This window comes from Zophobas morio, unplaced genomic scaffold, assembly GCF_036711695.1.
Source record: "Zophobas morio isolate AGI-343-1 ecotype UQ-CSIRO unplaced genomic scaffold, CSIRO_AGI_Zmor_V1 ptg000014l, whole genome shotgun sequence".
Lineage (NCBI taxonomy): Eukaryota > Metazoa > Arthropoda > Insecta > Coleoptera > Tenebrionidae > Zophobas > Zophobas morio.
In genome coordinates, this window is record NW_026972119.1 from 24,079,052 (window position 1) to 24,103,251 (window position 24,200).

Sequence of the window (24,200 nt, forward strand, 5' to 3'; positions counted from 1 at the left end):
TATAAAAGTCATTTTTGGCACATTTTTTTGCAAGTCCTAAACACTTTTCCAAAACCGCCAAAATAAAATATAGTTATTTTTGGAAAAATTAAAACATTGTTTAGAAATATAAAATCAGTTCTTCGATATATATCTCTGAATTTTTTGGGAATTTTTGGACAACTTTCCACAAGCTCAAAGTTTAAAATTTTGGAAATTTTTGCTCTTTTCCAAACCAATTCTAAAATTATCTCAACGCATTTTTTGGTTGATTTCGACTTGTGGAAGTCATTTTCGGCAACGTTTCGTCGAAAATTTCAGCCACTTTTCCAGAATCACGAAAACGAAATTGGCCATTTATGAATTATCTAAAAAAAAATTATTTTGGAACTGAAAATTTCAAAAATCTTGCTCTGGGACAAACGACAGACTATATTTTGTCGAATCAGCTCTTCAGTATATCCATATCTCTCAACTTTTGCGAATTTTTATACAGCTCAAATTTTCAAATTTTTGAAATTTTTGACCTAATCCGAGCACCTTCAAAAATTACCCAGGCATGATTTTGTCGATTTCGACTTGCAGGAGTCATTTTCCTGCTACTTTCCCAAAATATCCAAAGTAAAAAATGACCATTTTTTGGAAATTTTAAAAATTTGGTTTTAAAACCGAAAATTTCCAAAATCTTGACCTTGGACCAGCAACAGGCAATGTTTCTCAAATCAGCTTATCGGTATCTATACCCCAGATTTTTCTAATAGATTTTTGGTCAACTTTGACAAAAGGCAAAATTTACAAATTTTTAAAAATTTTTACTTTTTTCCAGAATTTCCGAAAATTATCTAAAGACATTTTTTGTTGATTTCGACTTGCAGAAATTATTTTCGACAATATTTCTTTAAAAATTTTAACCACTTTTCTAAAATCACAAATTAAAATTGACTACTTTGGAGAAATTAAAAAATATATATTTAGAAACCGAAAATTAAAAAAATTTTGGTTTAGAACCCCCAAAAGTCTTTTTTTTTCGATGCACCTCTCAGTAATCATATTTTCGAATTTTTTGTCAATTTTTAGACAATTCAATTTTGAAATTTTTGACCTTTTCCGAGCCCTTTCAAAAATTTGATTTGTAAAACCGAAAATTTAAAAAAAATTTACCTGTGAACAGACGCAGGCTACTTTTCCTATCATCTCATCCATTTATATCCCAGATTTTTTCTATGGATTTTGGAACAACTTTGCCCAAAGCTTAAATTTTCAAATTTTTAAAAATTCTTACCTTTTCCCAGAATTTCAGAAAATTATCTAAAGATATCTTCCTTATTGATTTCGACTTACTGAAATCATTTTCGGCAACATTTTTTCTTTAATCCTAACCAATTTTGCAAAATCAAAAAATAAAATGTGACCTTTTTGGGGAAAATAAAAAACATATTTAGAAACCAAAAATTAAAAAATCTTGGTAGAACCAGAAACTGACTATATTTTTCGATTCAGGTCTTCAATGTCCATATCTCCGAAATTTTTGTGAATTTTTAGACAGCTAAAATTTACAAATTTTTGATTTTTTTTACTTTTTCCGAACATCTTTAAAAATTACCAAGACGTGATTTATTGATTTCGACAGAAATTATCTAAAGACATTTTTTTGTTGATTTCGACTTGCAGAAACCATTTCCGGCATTATTTCTTAAAAAATTCCAACCACATTTCCAAAATAACAAATTAAAATATGACAAATTTGAGGAAATTAAAAAAATATATTTAGAAACCGAAAATTAAAAAAATCTTGGGTTGCAACCCGTAAAAGGCTATGTTTTTCGATTCGCCTCTTCAATAATCATATCTCCGAATTTTTTGACAATTTTTAGACAGCTCAAATTTTGAAATTTCTGAGCTTTTCCGAGCACCTTCCAAAATTTTCGAAAAATTTAAAAAATTTGATTTCAAAATCGAAAATTTCAAAAATTTTGACCTATGCTTTTCATATCAACTCACCCATTTAGATACCAGATTTATTTTATAGAATTTTAGGCAACTTTGCCAAAAGGTTAAATTTTCAAAGTTTTAAAAATTTTGACTTTTTCCCAGAACTTCGAAAATTATCCAAAAATATTTTTTGTTGATTTCGACTTGCAGTCATCGTTTTCGGCAATATTTATTTAAAAATTGTTGGCATTTTTCCAAAATCACAAAATAAAATATGGCCATATGAATTTTTAGACAGCTCAAATTTTCAAATTTTTGAATTTTTTTATTTTTTCCGAGCACCTTTAAAAATTACCTAAACGCGATTTATTGATTTCGACGTTCAGAAGTCATTTTAGGAAACATTTCTCTGCAGATTCACTTTCCAAAAATCGCCAAAGTGAAAAATGACCATTTTGGGAAATTTTAGAAATTTGATTTTGAAACCTAAAATTTCAAAATCTTGACTTAGGACCAGAAACGGACTGTTTTTCGAATCAGCTCATCGATATGTATATATCTCAGATTTTTTATGTATTTTCAGGCAACTGCCAAAAGCTTAAATTTCAAATAAAAAAAAAATATCTTTTCCCGAAAATTATCTAGAGATATTTTTTGTTAATTTCAACCTACAGACAGCATTTTCGGCAGCATTTCTTTAAAAATTCCATCCACTTTTCTAAAATCACTAAATAAAATCTGGCAGATTTGGGAAAATAAAAAAAATATATTTAGAGGCCGAAAATTAAAAAAAAACTTGGTCTGGAACAAACTACGTTTTTCAGTTCAGCTCTTCAATATCCATAACCCCAAATTTTTTGGAAATTTTTAGGCAGCTCAAGTTCCCAAATTTTCGAAGTTTTTGACTTTTTCAAAGCGCCTTCAAAAATTACTTAGACATGATTTTGTCGATTTGGACATGCAGAAGTCATTTTCGGAAACATCTCTGTGAAAATTTCAACCATTTTACCAAAATTCTCAAACTAAAAATGACCATTTTTCGGAAGTTTTAAAAATTTGATTTTGAAACCGAAAATCTTGAAAAACTTAATCTGACACTAGAAACGAGTTACGTTTTTCAACTCAGCTCATCATATCTCAAAATTTTTCTTGATTTTTAGTCAACTTTACCAAAAGCTTTAATTTCCAAATTTTAAAAATTTTGACATTTTCCGAGAACTTCCCAAAATTATATAAAGACATTCTTTTGTTTATTTCGACTTTGTATAAATCATTTTCGGCAAAATATTTTAAAAAATTGCAACCAGTTTTCCAAAATCCCGAAACAAAATATGACCATTTTGAGGAAATTAAAAACAATATATTTAGAAACTGAAAATTAAAAAAATTTGGTTTGGAAAAAGCAAAAGGCTACGTTTTTCGACCCAACTCTTCCATATCCATATTTCTGAATGTTTTGTCAATTTTTAGACAGCTCAAATTTTCAAATTTTTGAAATGTTTGACCTTTTCCGAGCACCTTTAAAAATTACCTAGACATAATTGATTGATTTCGACATTCAGAAATCATTTTCGGAAACATTTCTATGAAAATTCCAATCACTTTTCCAGAATTGCCAAATTGAAAATGGCCATTTTTGGGACATTTTAAAAATTCGATCATGAAATCGAAAATTTAAAAAGTTTATCGGTATCTATACCTCAGATTTTTTTTAATACATTTTTAGGCAACTTTGACAAAAGGTTAAATTTTTAATCGGCAACATTTTTTTAATAAATTCCAACCACTCGTCCAAAATCAGAAAATAAAATATGGTCATTTTGGAGAAATTAAAAAAAATGATTTACGACCCGAAAATAAAAAAAAAATCTCGGTCTGGAACCAGCAACAGGCTACGTTTTTCGACTGAGCTCTTCGATATCCACATCTCGGAATTTTTTGTGAATTTTTAAATAGTTTAAATTTTCAAATATTTGATATTTTTGACCTTTTCCTAACACATTCAAAAAATACATGTACGTGATTTATTGATTTCGACAATCAGAAGTCATTTTCGGAAACATTCCTGTGAAAATTCCAACCGCTTTCCCAAAATTCCCAAATTGAAAATGGGCATTTTTGGGACATTTTAAAAATTCAATCTTGAAACTGAAAATTTCAAAAATCTTGACCTGGGACCAGAATTGGGCTATCTTTTTCAAATCAGTTTATCGGTATCTGTACCCTAGATTTTTTTTTATAGATTTTTAGGCAACTTTGGCAAAAAGGTAAAATTTTGACTTTTTTCCAGAACTTCTCAAAATTTTCTAAAGACATTTTTTTGTTGATTTCGACTTGCAGAAATCATTTTCGGCAACATTTTTTCTTTAATTCTAACCACTTTTGCAAAATCACAAAATAAAATGTGACCTTTATGGGGAAAATAAAAAAAACATATTTAGAAGCCAAAAATTAAAACTTTCTTGGTAGAACCAGAAACTGACTATATTTTTCGATTCATGTCTTCAATGTCCATATCTCCGAATTTTTTGTGAATTTTTAGACAGCTCAAATTTACAAATTTTTGAAATTTTTTACTTTTTCCGAACACCTTTAAAAATCACCCAGATGTGATTTATTGATTTCGATATTCAGAAATCATTTTCGGAAACATTTCTGTGAAAATTCCAACCATTTTGCCAAAATATCGAAACAGAAAAATGGCTATATTGGGGAAATTTTAAAAATTTGGTTTTGAAACCGAAAATTTCAAAAATCTTCACTTGGAACCAGAAACGGGCTATCTTTTTCAAATCAGCTAATCGGTATCTATACCCTAGATTTTTTTTGTAGATTTTTAGGCAACTTTGACAAAAGCTTAAATTTTAAAACTTTTAAAAATTTTGACCGAAAATTATCAAAGGACATTTTTTTGTTGATTTCGACTTGCAGAAATCATTTTCGGCAATATTTCTTTCAAAATTCCAACCACTTTTCCAGAATCACAAATTAAAATATGTATGACAATTTTGAGGAAATTAAAAAAATATATTTAGAAACCGAAAATTAAAAAAATCTTGGGTTGGAACCCGCAAAAGGCTGTTTTTCGATTCACCTCTTCAATAATCGTATTTCCAAATTTTTTGAAATTTCTGAGCTTTTTCCGAGCACCTTTCAAAATTTTCGAAAAATTTAAAAAATTTGATTTCAAAATCGAAAATTTCAAAAATTTTGACCTATGCTTTTCATATCAACTCATCCATTTATATCCCAGATTTATTTTATAGAATTTTAGGCAACTTTGCCAAAAGGTTAAATTTTCAAATTTTGAAAAATTTTGACTTTTTCTAGAACTTCCGAAAATTATCCAAAGATATATATTTTTTTGTTAATTTCTACTTACAGAAATCATTAATGGCAATATTTATTTAAAAATTGTAGGCATTTTTCCAAAATTACAAAATAAATATGGCCATATGTGGAAAAAAAAACTTATAAACAGAAAATAAAAAAAAATTGGTCTGGAACCTGCAATAGATTACGTTCTCGATTCAGCTTTTCAATATCCATATCTCCAGATTTTTTGTGAATTTTTATATAGCTCAAATTTTCAAATTTTTGAAATTTTTTATCTTTTCCGGGCACCTTAAAAAATTCACTAGATATGATTTTTGTTGATTTCGACTTGCAGAATTCATTTTCGACAATATTTCTTGAAAATTCCAACTACTTTCCCAAAATCACCAATTGAATATGGCCAGTTTTGGGAAATTTTAAAAATTGGATTTTGACATCTTTGGCAAAAGTTCAAATTTTCAGTGCTCAGTAGTAATAAAATATAATTAATATAATCAATAATTATGAACCATTAAATTGCTAGACTTATTTTACCGGCCGATGATTTCAAAAATAATGTCTCCTTGATATAGAATTTTCAGTTCTTGTGATATTTAATTTAATTTTGGTGTAGCGATTTCTTCTTGAAATTTAATTAACTTCCAATTGAAATAAAAAAACTCTTTTGGAAAATTGCCATCCACAAATTCAGCGCTTCGTCCCCGTGCCCCATCTAATCGCTCCCTCCTTCCAGGAAATCAGCGGTTCGTATCGTTTGCTGGCGCAGTCGACGGGACGCTGCCAGAACGTCCCGATAACCTTCGAAAGCCAACTCGAGGCGTGCGAACTGGAGCCGGAAGGCGCAGAAGAGCCCAAAATGTGCGAAAGCCAGTCGAGCGTGGAGGAGATCATGAGCCTGGACGGGCTCGACAACGACCTCAAAAAGGCAACGAGCAAAGCGATCCTCAGCGAACAGCAGAAGTACGCAGACGAGAACCTGTTCCTCCGCTACCTGGAACTCGACCCCATGGAAGGGCCCGAGGCCATCCCGGCCGCCATGCAGCGGAAGGCCACGGGCAACAAGAACGGCCGGACGCCCTTCACGCACACCAAGAAGCTGGCGAAGCCCCCGAAGTCCGGCTTCGGCTTCTCCGTGGTGTGGACGCACCCCCCCAGGATAGAGCGCGTCGAGAAGGGGCTCCCGGCGGACCGCGCCGGCATCCTCCCGGGGGACTACATCATCTTCGTCGACAAGCACAACGTCGTCATGATGCCGGAGATCGACATCTTGAATTTAATTAGGTATTATCATCATCATCATTACTACTTATTTATATTATGTTTATGTTTGGTGTTTCCAGGTCGTATGGAAGTCAATTAACCTTAGAAATATTTAGAAGAAACACATCAAAAAATGGTTCTGTGCCAAGTGTGAGGCGTTTGAATAGTACAGGGACTTGCAGCACGACTGGGCTTCCCGTGACCAGTAATTTGGTGCAAAGACGTCCTTCCACGGTCTGCTCCACTAATACCGCTTCCGTTGATTACAACCGGCGAAAACTACATTTACCTCAAGTTACTTTTAGTGCAGAGGTTGGTAATGGTGTAATTGTGTAGATTGCTAGGTGTGCAGCTTTGTCGTTTTTGGTTGAGTGGATGTTATCATCTCGTTCGAAATTCGCGGCCAGTAATTGAGTTTCTGTTGGTGGTACGGTTTAAGTTTACTTTTAGGGTAATTATTTTTAAGTTTTAGTGGTTTTTAAGTTATGCGTATTTATTTTAATTTATTTGTATTTGTTTCATCAAAGACGTCTATTTGTTTTTTATTCATAGTTATATTGTAAGTAGGCTTTGATTTATCATTCTTGTTGAAAAATTTTGTTTACGTTATTTCCTACGAAATACATGTTTGTGTTTATTTTTTGTTGTTTTATTTATTTATTTTTTTTTCTAAACGAAAGTTTCAAATAAATAAAAAATATGTTTGTGGTAGAGTAAGATAAGACTGATTTTGGCAGATGACATAGCTTCTAAAAAAATAAAGGGCGGGTGGGCGGGCCTAGTGCTTGCTAAGATAAGACGGAACAATATTAGAAGAGTGGTCACTAAAAAGAAGAGGGGGTGGGTGGACGGGGCTACTGCTTGCCTATAAAATAGAAGACTTTGTAGAAAAAAGTTAAAGTCAGCCCCGCCCACTTTCTTTTCTTTCTCCATTTCACTGACTTATTTTATCTACTGTTAAATAAGAAATGAATTATATTTTGACAAGAGGTAGAATCTAAGACTTCAAACGGGCTCAAAAGTTTTTTTTTATATTATGAGTAATGCAACGTTGCCTGAGAACTTGTTTGATCTACAGACCAGAACGCGTTCAGACCAATGTCGACTCTAAAGAGCAGTTATTTTAATGTTTTAGAAATATGCATTGTGTTCTACTTTGTATTAATTTTTGACATATTAATTATTAGTCACGATTTTTGTAGTTATTTTTCAATGATTGAAAAATAACTACAAGAAATTATCTAAGACTCAAAAATTTTAAAAATCAAAAAATTGAAAAAAACAGAAATTGAAAAGTTTCCATAACTGAGGAAACGAAAACTTAAAAAATCGAGAAATCGAAAAATCTGAAATTTAAAACAAGGAAAAATTAAAATGTAGAAAAATTGAAAAATCGAGAAATCGAAACTCCAAAATTTAAAAAACTGAAAAAAGTAAAAAATCGAAAAATCGAAAAATCCAAAATCTGAGACATCGAGAAACAGAAAAATAATGAAAGAATTTTAAAAATAGAAAAATTATAATACTGAAGAATTGAAAAATCGAGAAATGTAAAAATTGAAAAGTTGACATACTTAAAAATCGAAAAACCAAGTTGACAAAAAATCGAAACATAAAAAAATACCTAAAAATTAGAAATAAAAACAATTGAAAAATCTAAAAGTCAATGAAAAATTGAAAAATGGGGTAATTGAACAATCGAAACATCGAAAAATTAGAAGTCAAAATGTAAAAAATCGAAAAACCGAAAAATCGAAACAGAAAAATCCAAAAACTGGGACATTGAGAAATTGAAAAATCAATGGATCGAGAACTAAAGGAGTCGAAAAGTCGAAAAATTGAGAATCCGAAATAGGCCAAAATCGAAAAATGGAAAAGTTAAAAATTGAAAAATTGATAAATCGGGAAATTGAACAATCGAAAAATCGAAATGTCGGAATCTCGATATCTCCAGACATCAAAAATTTGAAGAGTCGAACATTTAAAATTTCGGATAAGAAGAAGAAGAACTGAAAGCTCGAGAAAACAAAAAATCCATAAATTTAAAAGTTGAAAAATTAAAATAACGCAAAGTTGAAAAATTAAGAAATCTAAGTATAAAACAGTCGAAAATCAAAATCAAAAATCAAAAAAAATCGAGGAATCAAAAAATCCAAATATCAAGAAATTGGAAAATCGAAGAATCGAAAAATCAAAAATTTGAAGAAATATCCAAAAATTGAGGAATTAGAATGTTTAAAAATTGAAATATGTATTTCAAAAATGAAAAATTGGAAAACCGAAAATTTAAAAATTCGGAAAACTGATAATTTGAAAAATAGAAGAACTGAAAAGTCGAGAAATCAAAAAATGTAGATTTAAAAAAATTTAAAAATTAAAGCATCGAAAAGTTAAAAAATTGAGAAATCGAAATATTAAACAGTCGAAAAACTGAAAAATCTAAACAGTTAAAAATCCAGAAGTCAAAATTTTAAAACTGAAAATTCACATAACTGAAAAATCGAAAAATCGAAAAACCGAAAATGAAAAATCAAATAATCAAATCGTCAAAAAATTCAAAAACTAAATATTAAACAGTCGAAAAACTGAAAAATCTAAAATTTCAAAAACGAAAAACAAAAAATCACAAAAGTAAAAAATCCAGAAATCAAAATTTTAAAACTGAAAATCACATAACTGAAAAATCGAAAAGTAAAAAATCGAAACGTCAAAAAATTCAAAAACTGAGAAATCGAGAAATCGAAAAATCAAAGGATCGAGAAATAGAGGAGTTGAAAAGTCGAAAAGTCGAAAAATTAAGAAACCGAAATAAGTCAAAATTGAAAAATGGAAAAGTTAAAAATTGAAAAATTGATAATCGAGAAATTGAGCAATAAAAAATCGAAATGTCCAAATCTCGATAAACCGAGACATCAAAAATTTGACAAATTGAATATTTAAAAATTTGGAAAAGAAGAAGAATTGAAAGCCCAAGAAAACGAAAATTCCAGAATTTTAAAAGTTGAAAAATTAAGAAATCCAAGTATAAAACAGTTAAAAACCAAAAATTGAAAATTCAAAATGTACAAAACAGAGGAATCAAAAAATCCAAATGTCAAGAAATCGAAAAGCCGAAAAACGAAAACACTGAAATATCGAAAAACTCAAAAATATGTATAGGAAAAATTGAAGAGTCAAAAATTTGAAAAATTCCAAAATTGGAAGAAATATCCAAAAATTGAGAAATAAAAAAATTGAAAAATTGAAATATTTTAAAAACGAAAAATTTTAAAATCGAAAATTTAAAAATTCGGAAAATTGAAGTATCGAAAAGTTGAAAAATTGAGAAATCGAATTATTAAACAGTCGAAGAACTGAAAAATCTAAAATTTAAGGAACGAAATACTAAAAATCCAAAAAGTCGAAAAATCGAGAAATCCAAGAATCCAAATACTGAAAAAATGAAAATTCAAGATATCAGACATCGAGAAATCGAAAAATAAGAGGATTGAAGAATTTTAAAAATTGAAAAATTAAAATATTGAAGAACTGAAAAATCGAGAAATGTAAAAATTGAAAAGTTGACATATAGTCTAAAAATCGAAAAACCAAGTAGACAAAAAATCGAAACAAAAAAATCGCAAAATCCCAAAATTGAAAAATACAAAATATCGAAATATTGAAAAATCGAGAAATCCGAACATCAAAAAAATACAAATTCGGATATCTAAAATTTAGAAAAGAAAAAACTGAAAAATCGAGAAATTGAAACACCAAAATTTAAAAAATTGAAAAATCAGACAACTGAACAATCGAAACATCAAAAAATTGAAAGTAAAATGTAAAAAATCGAAACATCGAAAAATTCAAAAACTGGGACATCGAGAAATTGAAAAAAAAAATGGATCGAGGACTAAAGGAGTCCAAAAGTAGAGAAGTCGAAAAATTGAGAATCCGAAATAGGCTAAAACAGAAAAATCTAAAAGTTAAAAATTGAAAAATTGGTAAATTGAAAAATCTAAAATTTAAAGCATTGACAAATTGATATATCGAAAAATTGAAAAATCGAGAAATCAAAACTCCAAAATTTTAAAACTGAAAAATCACAACTGAAAAATAAAATAATCGAAAAACCGAAAAGTAAAAAATCAAAAATAGAGAAATCGAAAAATCGAAAAGTCTAAAAATTCAAAAACTGAGAAATTGAGAAACCGAAAAATCAGAGGATCGAGAAATCGAATATTTAAAATTTCGGAAAAGAAGAAGACGAACTGAAAGCTCAAGAAAACGAAAAATCCAGAATTTTAAAAGTTGAAAAATTAAAATAACGAAAAGTTGCAAAAATTTTTAAATCCAAGTATAAAACAGTCGAAAAATTGATATATCAAAAGTTAAAAACGAAAAATTGAAAATTCGAAATGTACCAAATCGAGGAATCAAAAAATGCAGTAGTCAAGAAATCGAAAAGTCGGAAAATCAAAATACTGAAATATCGAAAAATTCAAAAATATGTATAAGAAAAATTGAAGAATCGAAAAATTGAAAAATTTCAAAATTGGAAGAAATATCCAAAAATTGAGAAATTAAAAAATTGATAAATTGAAACACTTTGAAAACTTGAAAAATCGAAATACATGTTTGTGTTTAATTTTCCTTGTTTTATTTATTTATTTATTTTTTTTTTTTAAAGAAAGTTTCATGTATGAGTTTAGTGTTATTTGTGAAAAATGGAAGAAATACGAATTTAAAAAAATAAATAAAAAATATGTTTGTGGTAGAGTAAGATAAGACGGATTTTGGCAAATGACATAGCTTCCAAAAAAATAAAGGGCGGGTGGGCGGGTCTAGTGCTTGGTAAGATAAGACGGAACAATATTAGAAGAGTGGTCACTAAAAAGAAGAGGGGGTGGGTGGGCGGGGCTACTGCTTGCTTATAAGATAGAAGACTGTAGAAAAAAGTTAAAGTCAGCCCCGCCCACTTTCTTTTCTTTCTCCATTTCACTGACTTATTTTATCTACTGTAAAATAAGAAATGAGTTATATTTTGACAAGAGGTAGAATCTAAGACTTCAAACGGGCTCAAAAGTTTTTTTTTTATATATTATGAGTAATGGAACGTTGCCTGAGAACTTGTTTGATCTACAGACCAGAAAGCGTTCAGACGAATATCGACTCTAAAAAGCATTTATTTTAACGTTTTAGAAATATGTATTGTGTTCTACTTTGTATTAATTTTTGGCATATTATTAGTCACGATTTTTGTAGTTATTTTTCAATGATCGAAAAACTGAAAAATAGAAAAGTTGAATTATCTAAGAATTAAAAATGTTAAAAATCGAAAAATTAAAATATTGAAAAATTGAAAAAAACAGAAGTTTCCAAAACTGAGAAATCGAAAACTTAAAAAAATCGAGAAATCTAAAAAACGGAAAGTCAAAAATCAAAAAAAAAGCAAACATTGAAAAATTAAAGTATAGAAAAATTGAAGAATTGAGAAATCGAAACTCCACAATTAAAAAAATTGAAAAATTCAAAATCTGAGACATCGAGAATTCGAAAAATAAGAGGATCGAGAAATCGAGGAATCGAAAAGTTGAGAAGTCGAACTGAAATTCCAAAATTTAAAAAATTGAAAAATCGGATAATTGAACAATCGAAACATCGTGAAATTGGAAGTAAAAAGTAAAAAATCGAAAAACCTAAAAATCGAGATATGGAATAATTCCAAAAATTGGGACATCGAGAAACTAAAGGAGTTGAAAAGTCGAGAAGTCGAAAAATTGAGAATCCGAAATAGGTTAAAATCGAAAAATCGAAAAGTTAAAATTTGAAAAATTGGTAAATCGAGAAATCCAAAATTTAAAACAGTGAAAAATTGAAATATCGAAAAATTGAAAAATCGACAAATCGAAACTCCAATTTGAAAACTGAAAAATCACATAACTGAAAAATCGAAAAGCCGAAAAATTCAAAAACTGAGAAATCGAGAAATCGAAAAATCAAAGGATCGAGAAATAGAGGAGTCGAAAACTCGAAAAGTCGAAAAATTAAGACACCGAAATAGGCCAAAATTGAAAATGGAAAAGTTAGAAATTGAAAAATTGATAAATCAAAAAACCGAAATGTTCGAATCTCGATAAATCGAGACATCAAAAATTTGAAAAATTGAGGATTTAAAAATTCGGAAACGAAGAAGAAGAATTGAAAGCTCGAGAAAACAAAAAATACAGATATTTAAAACTTGAAAAATTAAAATATCGAAAGGTTGAAAAATTAAGAAATCTAAGTATAAAACTGTCGAAAAATTGAAAAATCTAAAGTTAAAACCGAAAAATTGAAAATTCAAAATGTACAAAATCGAGAAATCAAAAAATCCAGAAGTCATCGGAATCCATCGAAAAGTCGAAGAATCAAAATACTGAAATATCTCAAAACTGAAATATTGAAAAATTCAAAAATATTACAAAAATTGAAGAGACTAATTGAAAAATTCCGAAACTGGAAAAAATATCCAAAAATTGAGAAATTAAAAAATTGAAAAATTGAAATATTGAAGAACTGAAAAATTGAGAAATGTGAAAATTGAAAAGTTGACATATACTTTAAAAATCGAAATACCAAGTTGGCAAAAAATCGAAACAAAAAAATCGTAAAATCGCAAAATTGAAAAATAGAAGTATTGAAAAATCGAAAAATAAAAAAATTTAATATATTGAAAAATTAAAATATCGAAAAATTGAAAAAAACAGAAATGGAAAAGTTCCCAAAACTGAGAAATCGAAAACTTAAAAAATCGAGAAATCTAAAAATCGGAAAGTCGAAAAATTTTTTAAAGCGAAAAACCAAGATGGCAGGAATTGAAACAAAAAAATCGTAAAACCGCAAAATTGAATAATCCAAAAGCCGAAGAATTGTGAAATAGAAATATAGAGAAGAACTGAAAAACCAAAAGGTCGAGAAATCGAAAAATCTGAAATTTAAAACACTGAAAAATTCAAATATTGAAAATTTGAAAAATCGAGAAATCGAAACTCTAAAATTTAAAAAACTAAAAAATTGAAAAATAGAAGAACTGAAAAGTCGAGAAATCAAAAAATCTAGATTTATAAAAATTGAAAAATTAAAGTATCAAAAAGTTGAAAAATTGAGAAATCGAAATATTAAACAGGCGAAAAACTGAAAAATCTAAAATTCAAGAAACGAAAAACTAAAAATCTAAAAAGTAAAAACCAGAAGTCGAAAAATCGGGAAATCCAAGAGTGGAAATACTGAAGAAATGAAGTATCGAAAAATTCAAAAATCCCAGAATTGAAATAAATCAAAAAATTGAGAAATTAAAAATGTGAAAATTTAAAAATGGAAAAAGCAAAACACCAATCTCGAAAATTGGAGAAACTGAAAAGTCGAAAAATTGAAGAACTGAAAATTTAGAAACGTCAAAATTGTGAAAAATTTAAAAATCAAAATATTTCAAAATCGTAAAATTGAAGAGGAGAAAAATTGAGAAATCAAAAAATCGAAATGTCCGAATCTCGCTAAATCGAGACATCAAAAATTTGAAAAATCGAGAAATCGAAACTCCAAAATTTAAAAAACTGAAAAAAGTAAAATATCGAAAAATTGAAACATCGAAAAATCCAAACTCTGAGACATCGAGAAATGGCAAAATAAGAAGATAGAAGAATTTTAAAAATTGAAAAATTAAAATATTGAAGAATTGAAAAATCGAGAAATGTAAAAATTGAAAAGTTGGCATATACTTAAAAATCGAAACACCAAATTGACAAAAAATCGAAACAAAAAAATCGTATAATCGCAAGAGTGAAACATAGAAATACTGAAGAACTGAAAAATCGAAAAATCAAAAAATTAAAATATCCAAAAATCGAGAAATCCAAACATCAAAAAAATACTTAAAAATTAGAAATAGAAAAAATGAAAAAAAACGAAAAATCGAAACAGAAAAATTCAAAAACTGGGACATCGAGAAATTGAAAAATAAATGGATCGAGAACTAAAGGAGTCGAAAAGTCGAAAAATTGAGAATCCGAAATAGGCCAAAATCGAAAAATGGAAAAGTTAAAAATTGAAAAATTGATAAATCGGGAAATTGAACAATCGAAACATCGAAATGTCGGAATCGCGATAAATCGAGACATTAAAAATTTGAATAGTCGAACATTTAAAAATTCGTATGAGAAGAAGAAGAACTGAAAGCTCGAGAAAACGAAAAATCCACAATTTTAAAAGTTGAAAAATTAAAATATCGAAAAGTTGAAAAATTAAGAAATCTAAATATAAAACAGTCGAAAAATTGAAAAATCTAAAATTAAAAACGAAAAATTGAAAATTCAAAATGTACAAAATCGAGGAATTAAAAAATCCAAATGTCAAGAAATCGGAAAATCGAAGAACCAAAATACTGAAATATCTCAAAACTGAAACATCGAAAAATATCAAAAATATTCGAAAAATTGAAGAATCGAAAACTTGAAAAATTCCGAAACTGGAAGAAATATCCAAAAATAGAGAAATTAAAAAATTGAAAAATAGACATATTTTAAAAATCAAAAATTGGAAAATCGAAAATTTAAAAATTCGGAAAAGTGAAGTATCGAAAAGTTGAAAAATTGAGAAATCGAAATATTAAACAGTTGAAAAACTGAAAAATCTAAAATTTAAGAAACGAAAAACAAAATCCAAAAAATCGAAAAATCGAGAAATCGAATGAATCGAAAAATTCAAAAGTCCCAGAATTGAAAGAAATCCAAAAATTGAGAAGTTAAAAATGTGAAAAATTTAGAAATCGAAAGAGCAAAAAAGCGGTCTCGAAAATTCGAAAACTTCAAAAATTGAAAAACTAAAAAAAGTAAAATATCAAAAACCGAGAAATCCAAAAATCGAAACATCGAAAAACTCAAAATCTGAGACATCGAAAAATCAAAAAATAAAATAAGAGAATCGAGAAATCGAGGAGTCGAAAAGTTGAGAAGTCGAAAAATCGAAAAACTGAGAAACCGAAATAGGCCAAAATCAAAAATCGAGAAATTTAAAAATTGAAAAGTTGACATATACTTTAAAAATCGAAAAACCAAGTTGGCAAACATCGAAACAAAAAAATCGTTAAATCGCAAAATTGAAAAATAGAAATACTGAAGAACTGAAAAATCGAAAAATTGAAAAATCAGAAAATTTAAAACATTGGAAAATTAAAATATCGAAAAAAAAATTATAAATAAAAAAACAGAAAAATCGAAAAATCGAGAAATTGAAACTCCAAAATTTAAAAAATCGAAAAATTGGAACATCGAGAAATTGAAAAATCAATGGATCGAGAATAAAGGAAAAGTCGAGAATTCAAAAAATTGAGAATCCGAAGTAGGCCAAAATCGACAAATGGGAAAGTTAAAAATTGAAAAATTGGTAAATCGAAACATTTAAAATTTAAAACTGAAAAATCACAACTGAAAAATCGAAAAACCGAAAAGTAAAAAATTAAAAAAACCGAGAAATCGAAAACTCGAAACGTCGAAAAATTCGAAAACTGGGACATCGAGAAATCGAAAAATTAGAGGATCGAGAAATCGAGGAGTCGAAAAATCGAAAAACTGAGAAACCGAAATAGGCCAAAGCCAAAAAATTCGAAAAGTTAAAAATTGAAAAATTGATTAATTAAAATTTAAAAAAGAAAAATTGGAAAATCGCACAATTAAGAATTCGGGAAATGTAAAAATTGAAAAGTTGACATATACCTTAAAAATCGAAAAACCAAGTTGGCAAAAAATTACAACAAAAAAATCGTAAAATCGCAAAATAGAAAAATAGAAATATTGAAGAACTGAAAAATCGAAAAATCAAAAAATTTAAAACATTGCAAAATTAAAATATCGAAAAATTAAAAAAAACAAATTGAAAAGTTCCCAAAACTGACAAATCCAAAACTTAAAAAATCGAAAAATCTAAAAATCGGAAAGTCAAAAAATTTTTTAAAGCGAGAAACCATGATGGCAGGAAATCGAAACAAAAAAATCGTAAAACCGCAAAATTGAATAATCCAAAAATCGAAGAATTGAAAAATAGAGATATAGAGAAGAACTGAAAAACCGAAAAATCGAGAAATCGAAAAATCTGAAATTTAAAATACTGAAAAATTCGAATATTGAAAACTTGAAAAATCGAGAAATCGATACTCCAAATTTTAAAAAATGAAAAAAATAAAAAAATCGAAAAACTGAAAAACCGAAACATCAAAAAAATCAAAATCTGAAACATCGAGAAATCGAGGAGTCGAAAAGTTGAGAAGTCAAAAAATCGAAAAACTGAAACCAAAATAGGCCAAAATCAAAAAATTGAAAAGTTAAAAATTGATAAATTAAAAATTGAAAAAAAAAACATTTTGAAAATGGAAAATTTAAGAATTCGCCAGTTAGAAAATGAAGTGTAGAAGAATTGAAAACTTGAGAAATCGCAAAATCCAGAATTTTAAAAATTTAAAAATTAAAACATTGAAGAACTGAAAAATCGAGAAATCAAAAAATTAGAGGATCGAAAAATCGAGGAGTCGAAAAATCGAAAAACTGAGAAAACGAAATAGGCCAAAGCCAAAAAATTCGAAAAGTTAAAAATTGAAAAATTATTAATTAAAATTTAAAAAGAAAAATTGGAAAATCGGACATTTAAGAATTCGGGAAATGTTAAAATTGAAAAGTTGACATATACTTTAAAAATCGAAAAACGAAGTTGGCAAACATCGAAACAAAAAAATCGTTAAATCGCAGAATTGAAAAATAGAATTACTGAAGAACTGAAAAATCGAAAAATAAAAAAATTTAAAACATTGAAAAATTAAAGTATCGAAATATTGAAGAATCGGGAAATCTAAACATCAAAAAAATACAAATTCGGATGCCTAAAATTTAGAAATAAAAAACTGAAAAATCGAGAAATGAAACTCCAAAATTTAAAAAATTGAAAAATTGGAAAATCAGGTAATTGAACGAACGAAACATCGAAAAATTGGAAGTAAAAAGTAAAAAATCGAAACATTGAAAAATTCAAAAACTGGGACATCGAGAAATTCAAAAATCAATGGATGGAGAACTACAGGAGTCAAAAAGTCTAGAAGTCGAAAAATTGAGAATCCGAAATAGACTAAAATCGAAAAAACGAAAAGTTAAAAATTGAAAAATTGGTAAATCGAAAAATCTAAAATTTAAAACATTGAAAAGTTGAAAAATTGAGAAATCGAAATATTAAACAGTCGAAAAACTGAAAAATCTAAAATTTAAAAAACGAAAAACTAAAAATCAAAAAAGTAAAAAATCCAGAAGTCAAAATTTTAAGACTGAAATATCACATAACTGAAAAATTGAAAAATCGAAAAGTAAAAAATCAAAAAATCCAAACGTCGAAAAATTCAAAAACTGAGAAATCGAGAAATCGAAAAATCAAAGGATAGGGGAATAGAGTCGAAAAATGGAAAAAACTAAAAATGGAAATATTGAAAAAATGAAGAATGGTATAATTAAAAATCCCAGAATTGAAAGAAATCTAAAAATTGAGAAATTAAAAATGTGAAAAATTTAGGAATCGAAAAAGCAAAAAAGCAGCCTCGAAAATTCGAAAAACGGAAAAATCGAAAAATTGAAGGCCTGGAAATTTAGAAACGCCAGAATTGTGAAAAATTGAAAAATCAAAATATTTCAAAATCGTAAAAATGAAGAGGAGAAAAATTGAGAAACCGTAAAACTGAAACATTGGCAAATTGAGAAATCGAAAAATAAAAAAATCGAGAAATCGAAAATTTGAGGAATGAAAAAATTGAAAAAGTCCAAAATTGAATTATTGAAAAATTGTGAAATCTAAATTTGAAAAATCGAGATATCGGTAAGCCGAAAAACTCTAATATCGAGGATAAAAATTCATAAACCACAAGTTCAGGACTATGCTATTTTTTAAGTTCTAAATTATTGGTAGCAAGTTTAGCATGTCAGTTTCTTGTTATCAATTTTGATGGCCAAAATTTGAATCCGACATCAAGTATGCCAACCTAAAACTTCAAATATACTGCAATCCTGACAAAAAAATCACAAACATTAATATGTAGTCACTCGGTATTTTTCTTAAAAAAAAAGAAAAGATAAACAGGTTAATAGCATTCTGTTTTCGATTGTTATAGAATATGAAAAAGTCACTTCATAACTTTGTATAATTTTTAACATTCCACATGTAAGTTTTTGGAAAAAAGTCTAAAAAATACAACAAAATTTTACAGTTTACTTTAGAAACTACAAAATCGACTTCTCCTAAAAACTTGATAACGTCATCACTAAATTTTATTAAAAAAGTCTTATTTGAAACATATAAAACATACAAACAAATTTTTTAGTTGAGATTGTAGTACATAATTCAGCCTCGGTTTAGTTTTTACCGTGACTTTTAATACAGAGTTGTTTTGGTGGTTGCCTATCTGAAGAAACTATTTTTGCACCACAACATCATGTTTTTGGCCATCATATACAAGTTTTCTAGAAAAAAATATATATTTCGAACCATTTCGAAGCATTTATTAAAATCTGTAGAAAATGTAACACATTTATCGAAAATCTACTAAAAAAAATTTCTTATCGAACGTGAATTAGGGAATTTGTTGCAATCGGGTTCATTTAGCAAATGATTAAAAAATTTCATATTTTTTGATGTTTCGCAGTTTCTGGCATACGAAAAAGTAGATGCTTCGTTCTATCTGTTCCTACGCCTTTTTTTAGAAAACGAAAGGATCTCGGGGCTCCATAACTTCCATAGTGTTTTTTTTTAAAGAAGGTGTTTTTTAAACAATATATTGGTATTATTCATTATTAGTTATTTGGTTATAAATTCAACCTCAGTTTTACGTTTCATTAATGATAAGAATTGTGACAGAAATGGACTTCATGTTAATTTTAAGGTTTATATTGTATCTTTTTGAACCTGTAATAATCGTGTAATCTTTTTAACCAGAAACCCAGCAACAATCAGGAAGAGAACCGAAGGAAAGCCATGTATCAACTAATTAGTAAAGAACAACAGTACGCAACAGGGTTACAATTCGCTATAACGAGGTTCGTGTCGGCGCTGGCCGAACGAAAAGACTTAATAACACCTGCTGAACATAAAATACTCTTTCAAAATTCGGAAGAGGTGAGTAGAAATTCCGTTGTCGTTTCCCGTGGAAGCAACCTTGTAAAACTGTACCGTAAAACGAGTGCCCGTAAAAATTTAAAAAGGTTAGCTCTTTCCTCCACTTTTCATCCCATAAAACTTTTACACTAGTCTCAGAAGTACGCGCTGGGATGAGCAGAATAAGGCGTAGCCGCATGCATTCTCGCGCTAAAATACCCACCCACTTCTTCGATAGATTGATGTTTTCGGGGCTGATTTCTAGTACCGACAATAACGTCAAACAACTTGCAGATTCTTAGGATAACTGAAGATATATTAGATATATTAATTCACGAAGACGGAGATCCGCACTTTCACACTTTCATTCGGACGTATCAGGTGAAGGTGAACGAAATCACGACGGCGTATCGACGATATTGCTCAGGAATTAAAAAAGCCGATTGCGTGTTGGCGAATAAAACGAAAAACTCCACGTCGGATTTTGTTAGATTCCTACAGACTCCTTCGATTCCCAGAAGACGGCCCGATATCACCACGTTTATTCACAAACCGTTGGAGCACTACAGGGAGGTGCTGAAAGCGTTCACTGTAATACAGAGTAACACTAAACCCAATCATGCAGACTATACTGTGATAAATCAAGTTGTGCACAGTCTGCAGGTAATAACGTCAGGAATGTTAAGTTTAGTTCTAGTACAAGATTAATTACAGTTTACACAGCAGCAACTCATTGTTTTAATCTAGCACCAGCTAGCACCATTATTTTCATAACTAGACCACTCTGCAAATATTAAAAAATAATAAAAAAAAACAAAAAAATGCAGCCCCAACTTTTTTCCTTTAATGGTAAAAATCTGTAGACTAATAGTTTGGTGCTAACACCGACTGGATTCATTAAAAAAATGTGTTTTTATTAAATAAAATCATAGCTCTAAAATTTACATTAATAAATATTATTTCAATTTTATAAATTAAGATACTCGTTCACATATGGTTTATGGTTTATAAATGTGTGTTCAGTTTTTCCCTAGACATCCAGATATTTCGAAAAAATCAAAAACTGATGACGTCATCTTACAATTCCGTCCAATAAATGTGCTTTAAATTTTGTAAATTAGCATGCTCCTGCATGTGTGATTCACGAACTCATGTTGAGTTGTTACTCTTGGATCCAGATTTTTGGAAAAAAAATCAAAATTTTATTACAATATTTTACAATTTAACATTGAAATTGTAAAAATCGAATGCTGTGAAATTTTTGCAAACATCGTAAGGTTATTGGATATATCTATATTTTTTCCGTTGGTTATTATTTCCATTAAATATGTATATTTCATAATGTCCACACTTGTGCGGTGTGTCAACTATGCCACTAGGTTATTATTATTACCAAACGAAAATCGCAAACTCAAATTTTATAATAAATATTTTACAGAAATGAGATTTGTTCTCGGGTCGCCAATTTTTCGTGTTTTTTTTTTGGGATGTGAAACCTCGGAGGTTCGAACTGTATTTTTTAAGAAGGAGAATGTTAAACCTTCTCGGGAGTTCCAATAGTTTTTTTTTTTAAAGAAGATAAAATCTTCTCGGGTGTACTTTTTTTTAAGAAAGTGAAATTTTCTCAGCGGCTAACTGTTTTTTTTTTTAAGAAGGAAGATTGTGAAACATTTCCGGGAGTCCAAATGTCTTTTACTAAGAGTATGGAACCTTCTTGGGGCCACCAACTAATTTTTTTAAGAATGTGAAACTTTCTCGGAACCCCCAAGTGTCTTTTTTTTCAAAAATGTGAAATCTTTTCGGGGGCTCTAACTGTCTTTTATAAAAAGGAAAAATGGAAAACTTTTCGGGGGCCCAGTTGCCTTTTTTTAAAGAAGGTGAAATCTTCCCAGAGGCTCTAACTTTTTTTTAGAAAGAAAGAATGTGAAACCTTCTCAGTGGTCCCAACTGTCCTTTTTCTAAGAAGGTGAAATCTTCTCGAAAGCCGCAGTTGTTTTTTAAGGATGTAAAACCTTCCCGGGGCCCCCAATTGTTTTTTTAAGGATGTGAAACCTTCTCGGAGCCTCGAATTGTCTTTTTTAAGAAGGAGAATGTTAAACCTTCTCGGGTGTACTTTTTTTAAGAAAGTGAAATTTTCTCAGTGGCTAATTGTTTTTTTTTAAGGAGGAAGAATGTGAAACATTTTCGGGAGTCCAAATGTCTTTTACTAAGAGTATGGAACCTTCTTGGGGCCCCCAACTCCTTTTTTTAAAAATGTGAAACTTTCTCGGAACCCCCAAGTGTCTTTTTTTCAAAAATGTGAAATCTTTTCGGGGACTCTAACTGTCTTTTTTAAAAAGGAAGAATGGAAAACTTTTCGGTGGCCCAGTTGCATTTTTTTAAAGAAGGTGAAATCTTCCCAGAGGCTCTAACTTTTTTTTAGAAAGAAAGAATGTGAAACCTTCTCAGTGGTGCCAACTGTCCTTTTTCTAAGAAGGTGAAACCTTCTCGGAAGCCCCAATTGTTTTTTAAGGATGTGAAACCTTCTCGGAGGTTCGAACTGTCTTTTTTAGGGAGAATGTTAAACCTTCTCGGGAGTTCCAATAGTCTTTTTTTTAAAGAAGGTAAAACCTTCTCGGGTGTACTTTTTTTTTAAGAAAATGAAATTTTCTCAAGGGCTCCTACTCTTTTTTTTTTAAGAAGGAGGAATGTGAAATCTTCTCGGGGCTCTAACTGTTTCTTTTAAGGAAGAATGGAAAACCTTTTCGGGGGCCAGTTGTCTTTTTTTTTTAAAGGTGAAATCTTCTTAGGGGCTCTAATTTTTTTTTAGAAAGGAACAACATGAAACCCAGTTGCTCCCAATTGTCCTTTGTTTAAAATGCGAAACCTTCTCGGGAAGCCCATTTGTTTTTTTTTTCTAAGAGTGAAACCTTCTCGAGGAGCCCAATCTTTTTTTTTAAGGTGAAACTTTCTCGCGAGCTCTATGAGTTTTTTAAGCAGGAAGAATGTGAAACTTTCTAGGAGGTCCTAATTGTCTCTTTTTTTAAGAAGGTGAAACTTTCTCGGGGACCCAAAAAATCTTTTAAAAAATTGAAGAACTGAGAAATCGAAAACCAAACAAATTGAAAATTCGAAAACGAACATCGAGAATTCGAAAATCTAAGAATCCAAAACCGAAAAAATAAAAATTCGAAAATCGAAAAATTCAAGAATTGAAGTATAGAAAAAACGAAATATCGAGAGTCAAAAAATTACAAATTTAAAAATTCAAAAAATCAAAAATCGGAATGTAGAAAGATTGCAAATTCGAATATCGAAAAGTCTAATAAACGGAAGATTGGAAAAATTGAAACGCTGAAAATTCAAAAAATCAAATCGAAAATTCGAAAAAAAAAGAAAAAAATTTAAAAACCCAAGGATTGAAAAATTGTGAAAGATCGAGAAATCGAAAAGGAAACAAATTGAAAATTCGAAAAATTCAATGTATCAAATATCAAAAAAAAAAAACGAAAATCTAGGAAATCAGAGAAATGAAAATTCGAAAATCGTGATTTCGACAAATCCAAGAATCAAAATAGAGAAAAAAATTAAATATCAAGAGTCGAAAAATGGAAATTCAAAATTTCAAAAATTGAAATTTTGAAAAATCAAAACATGAAACGATCGAGAAATTAATCGATAAACGGAAAAATCTTAAATTAAATATCGTTAAGTTGAAAAATCCAGAAATAGAAAAATTCCCAAAATTGAAGTGTTGAAAAGTTGAGAAATGGAATGCTTAAAAATTGAGAAATCGAAAAATTGAAAAATCGACCTGAAAAATTAAAAAACGAGAAATACAGAAATCGAATATTCTAAAATAAAAAAAACTGAAACTCGGAGAGTCGAAAAATTGAAAAATCTCAGAACTGGAAATGTAGAAAAATTGGGAAATTGGCAAATTGAAAAGTGGAAACATCAAAAAATTAGAAAATCGGAAAATTGAAAAACCGAAAAATCGAAAGATCGAGCAATTGGAAAAAAAAACATCGAGAAATCGAAGCATCAAAAGATCGAGAAATCTAAAGTGGAGGAGTTGAAAATTTGAAAAATCTGGACATCTGAAAATCTAAAAATTATTAATTTAAAAAACTGTAAAATGTGAATTTAAAAAAAATGGAAAACTTCAAATCGAAACATCGAAATTGCGATAAATGGAGAAGTGGAAAAATTGAAGAAGCGAAAAACTCAAAAATCGAGAAACCGAAAAATTGAAAAATCAAAAATCCGAAAAATTGAAAATTTAAAAACTGACAAATTAAAAAATCGTAGAATTGAAATATCGGAAAATAGAAAAATAGAAAAATAAAAAACTGATTGATACTGATTGATTGATTGAAAATTTTAAAAATGTAGAAATTGAAAAATCCTAAAAATGAAATATCTAAAAATTGAATCGAAAAATTGAAAACAGAGAAATTGAAAAATTGTACATTCAAGGAACGGAAAAAATTGAAAATCGGGAAATTGAAAAACTCCAGAACTAGAAATGTAGAAAAACTGAGAAATCGAAAAATTGAAAACCGAAAAATCGAAAC

At 28.8% G+C, this 24,200-nt stretch overlaps 1 protein-coding gene across 1 annotated transcript in view; it reads left to right on the plus strand.

Annotated features, from left to right (window-relative positions):
* The window catches only part of Psgef (Protostome-specific GEF), a 149,595-nt gene that overhangs the window by 90,767 nt on the left and 34,628 nt on the right, over positions 1–24,200 (plus strand). The window contains exons 7-10 of the mRNA XM_064055984.1: positions 5,981–6,528; positions 6,588–6,819; positions 19,486–19,665; positions 19,939–20,307. Of these exons, the coding sequence (XP_063912054.1) occupies positions 5,981–6,528; positions 6,588–6,819; positions 19,486–19,665; positions 19,939–20,307 (1,329 nt within the window). The remainder of the gene's footprint in view (positions 1–5,980; positions 6,529–6,587; positions 6,820–19,485; positions 19,666–19,938; positions 20,308–24,200) is intronic.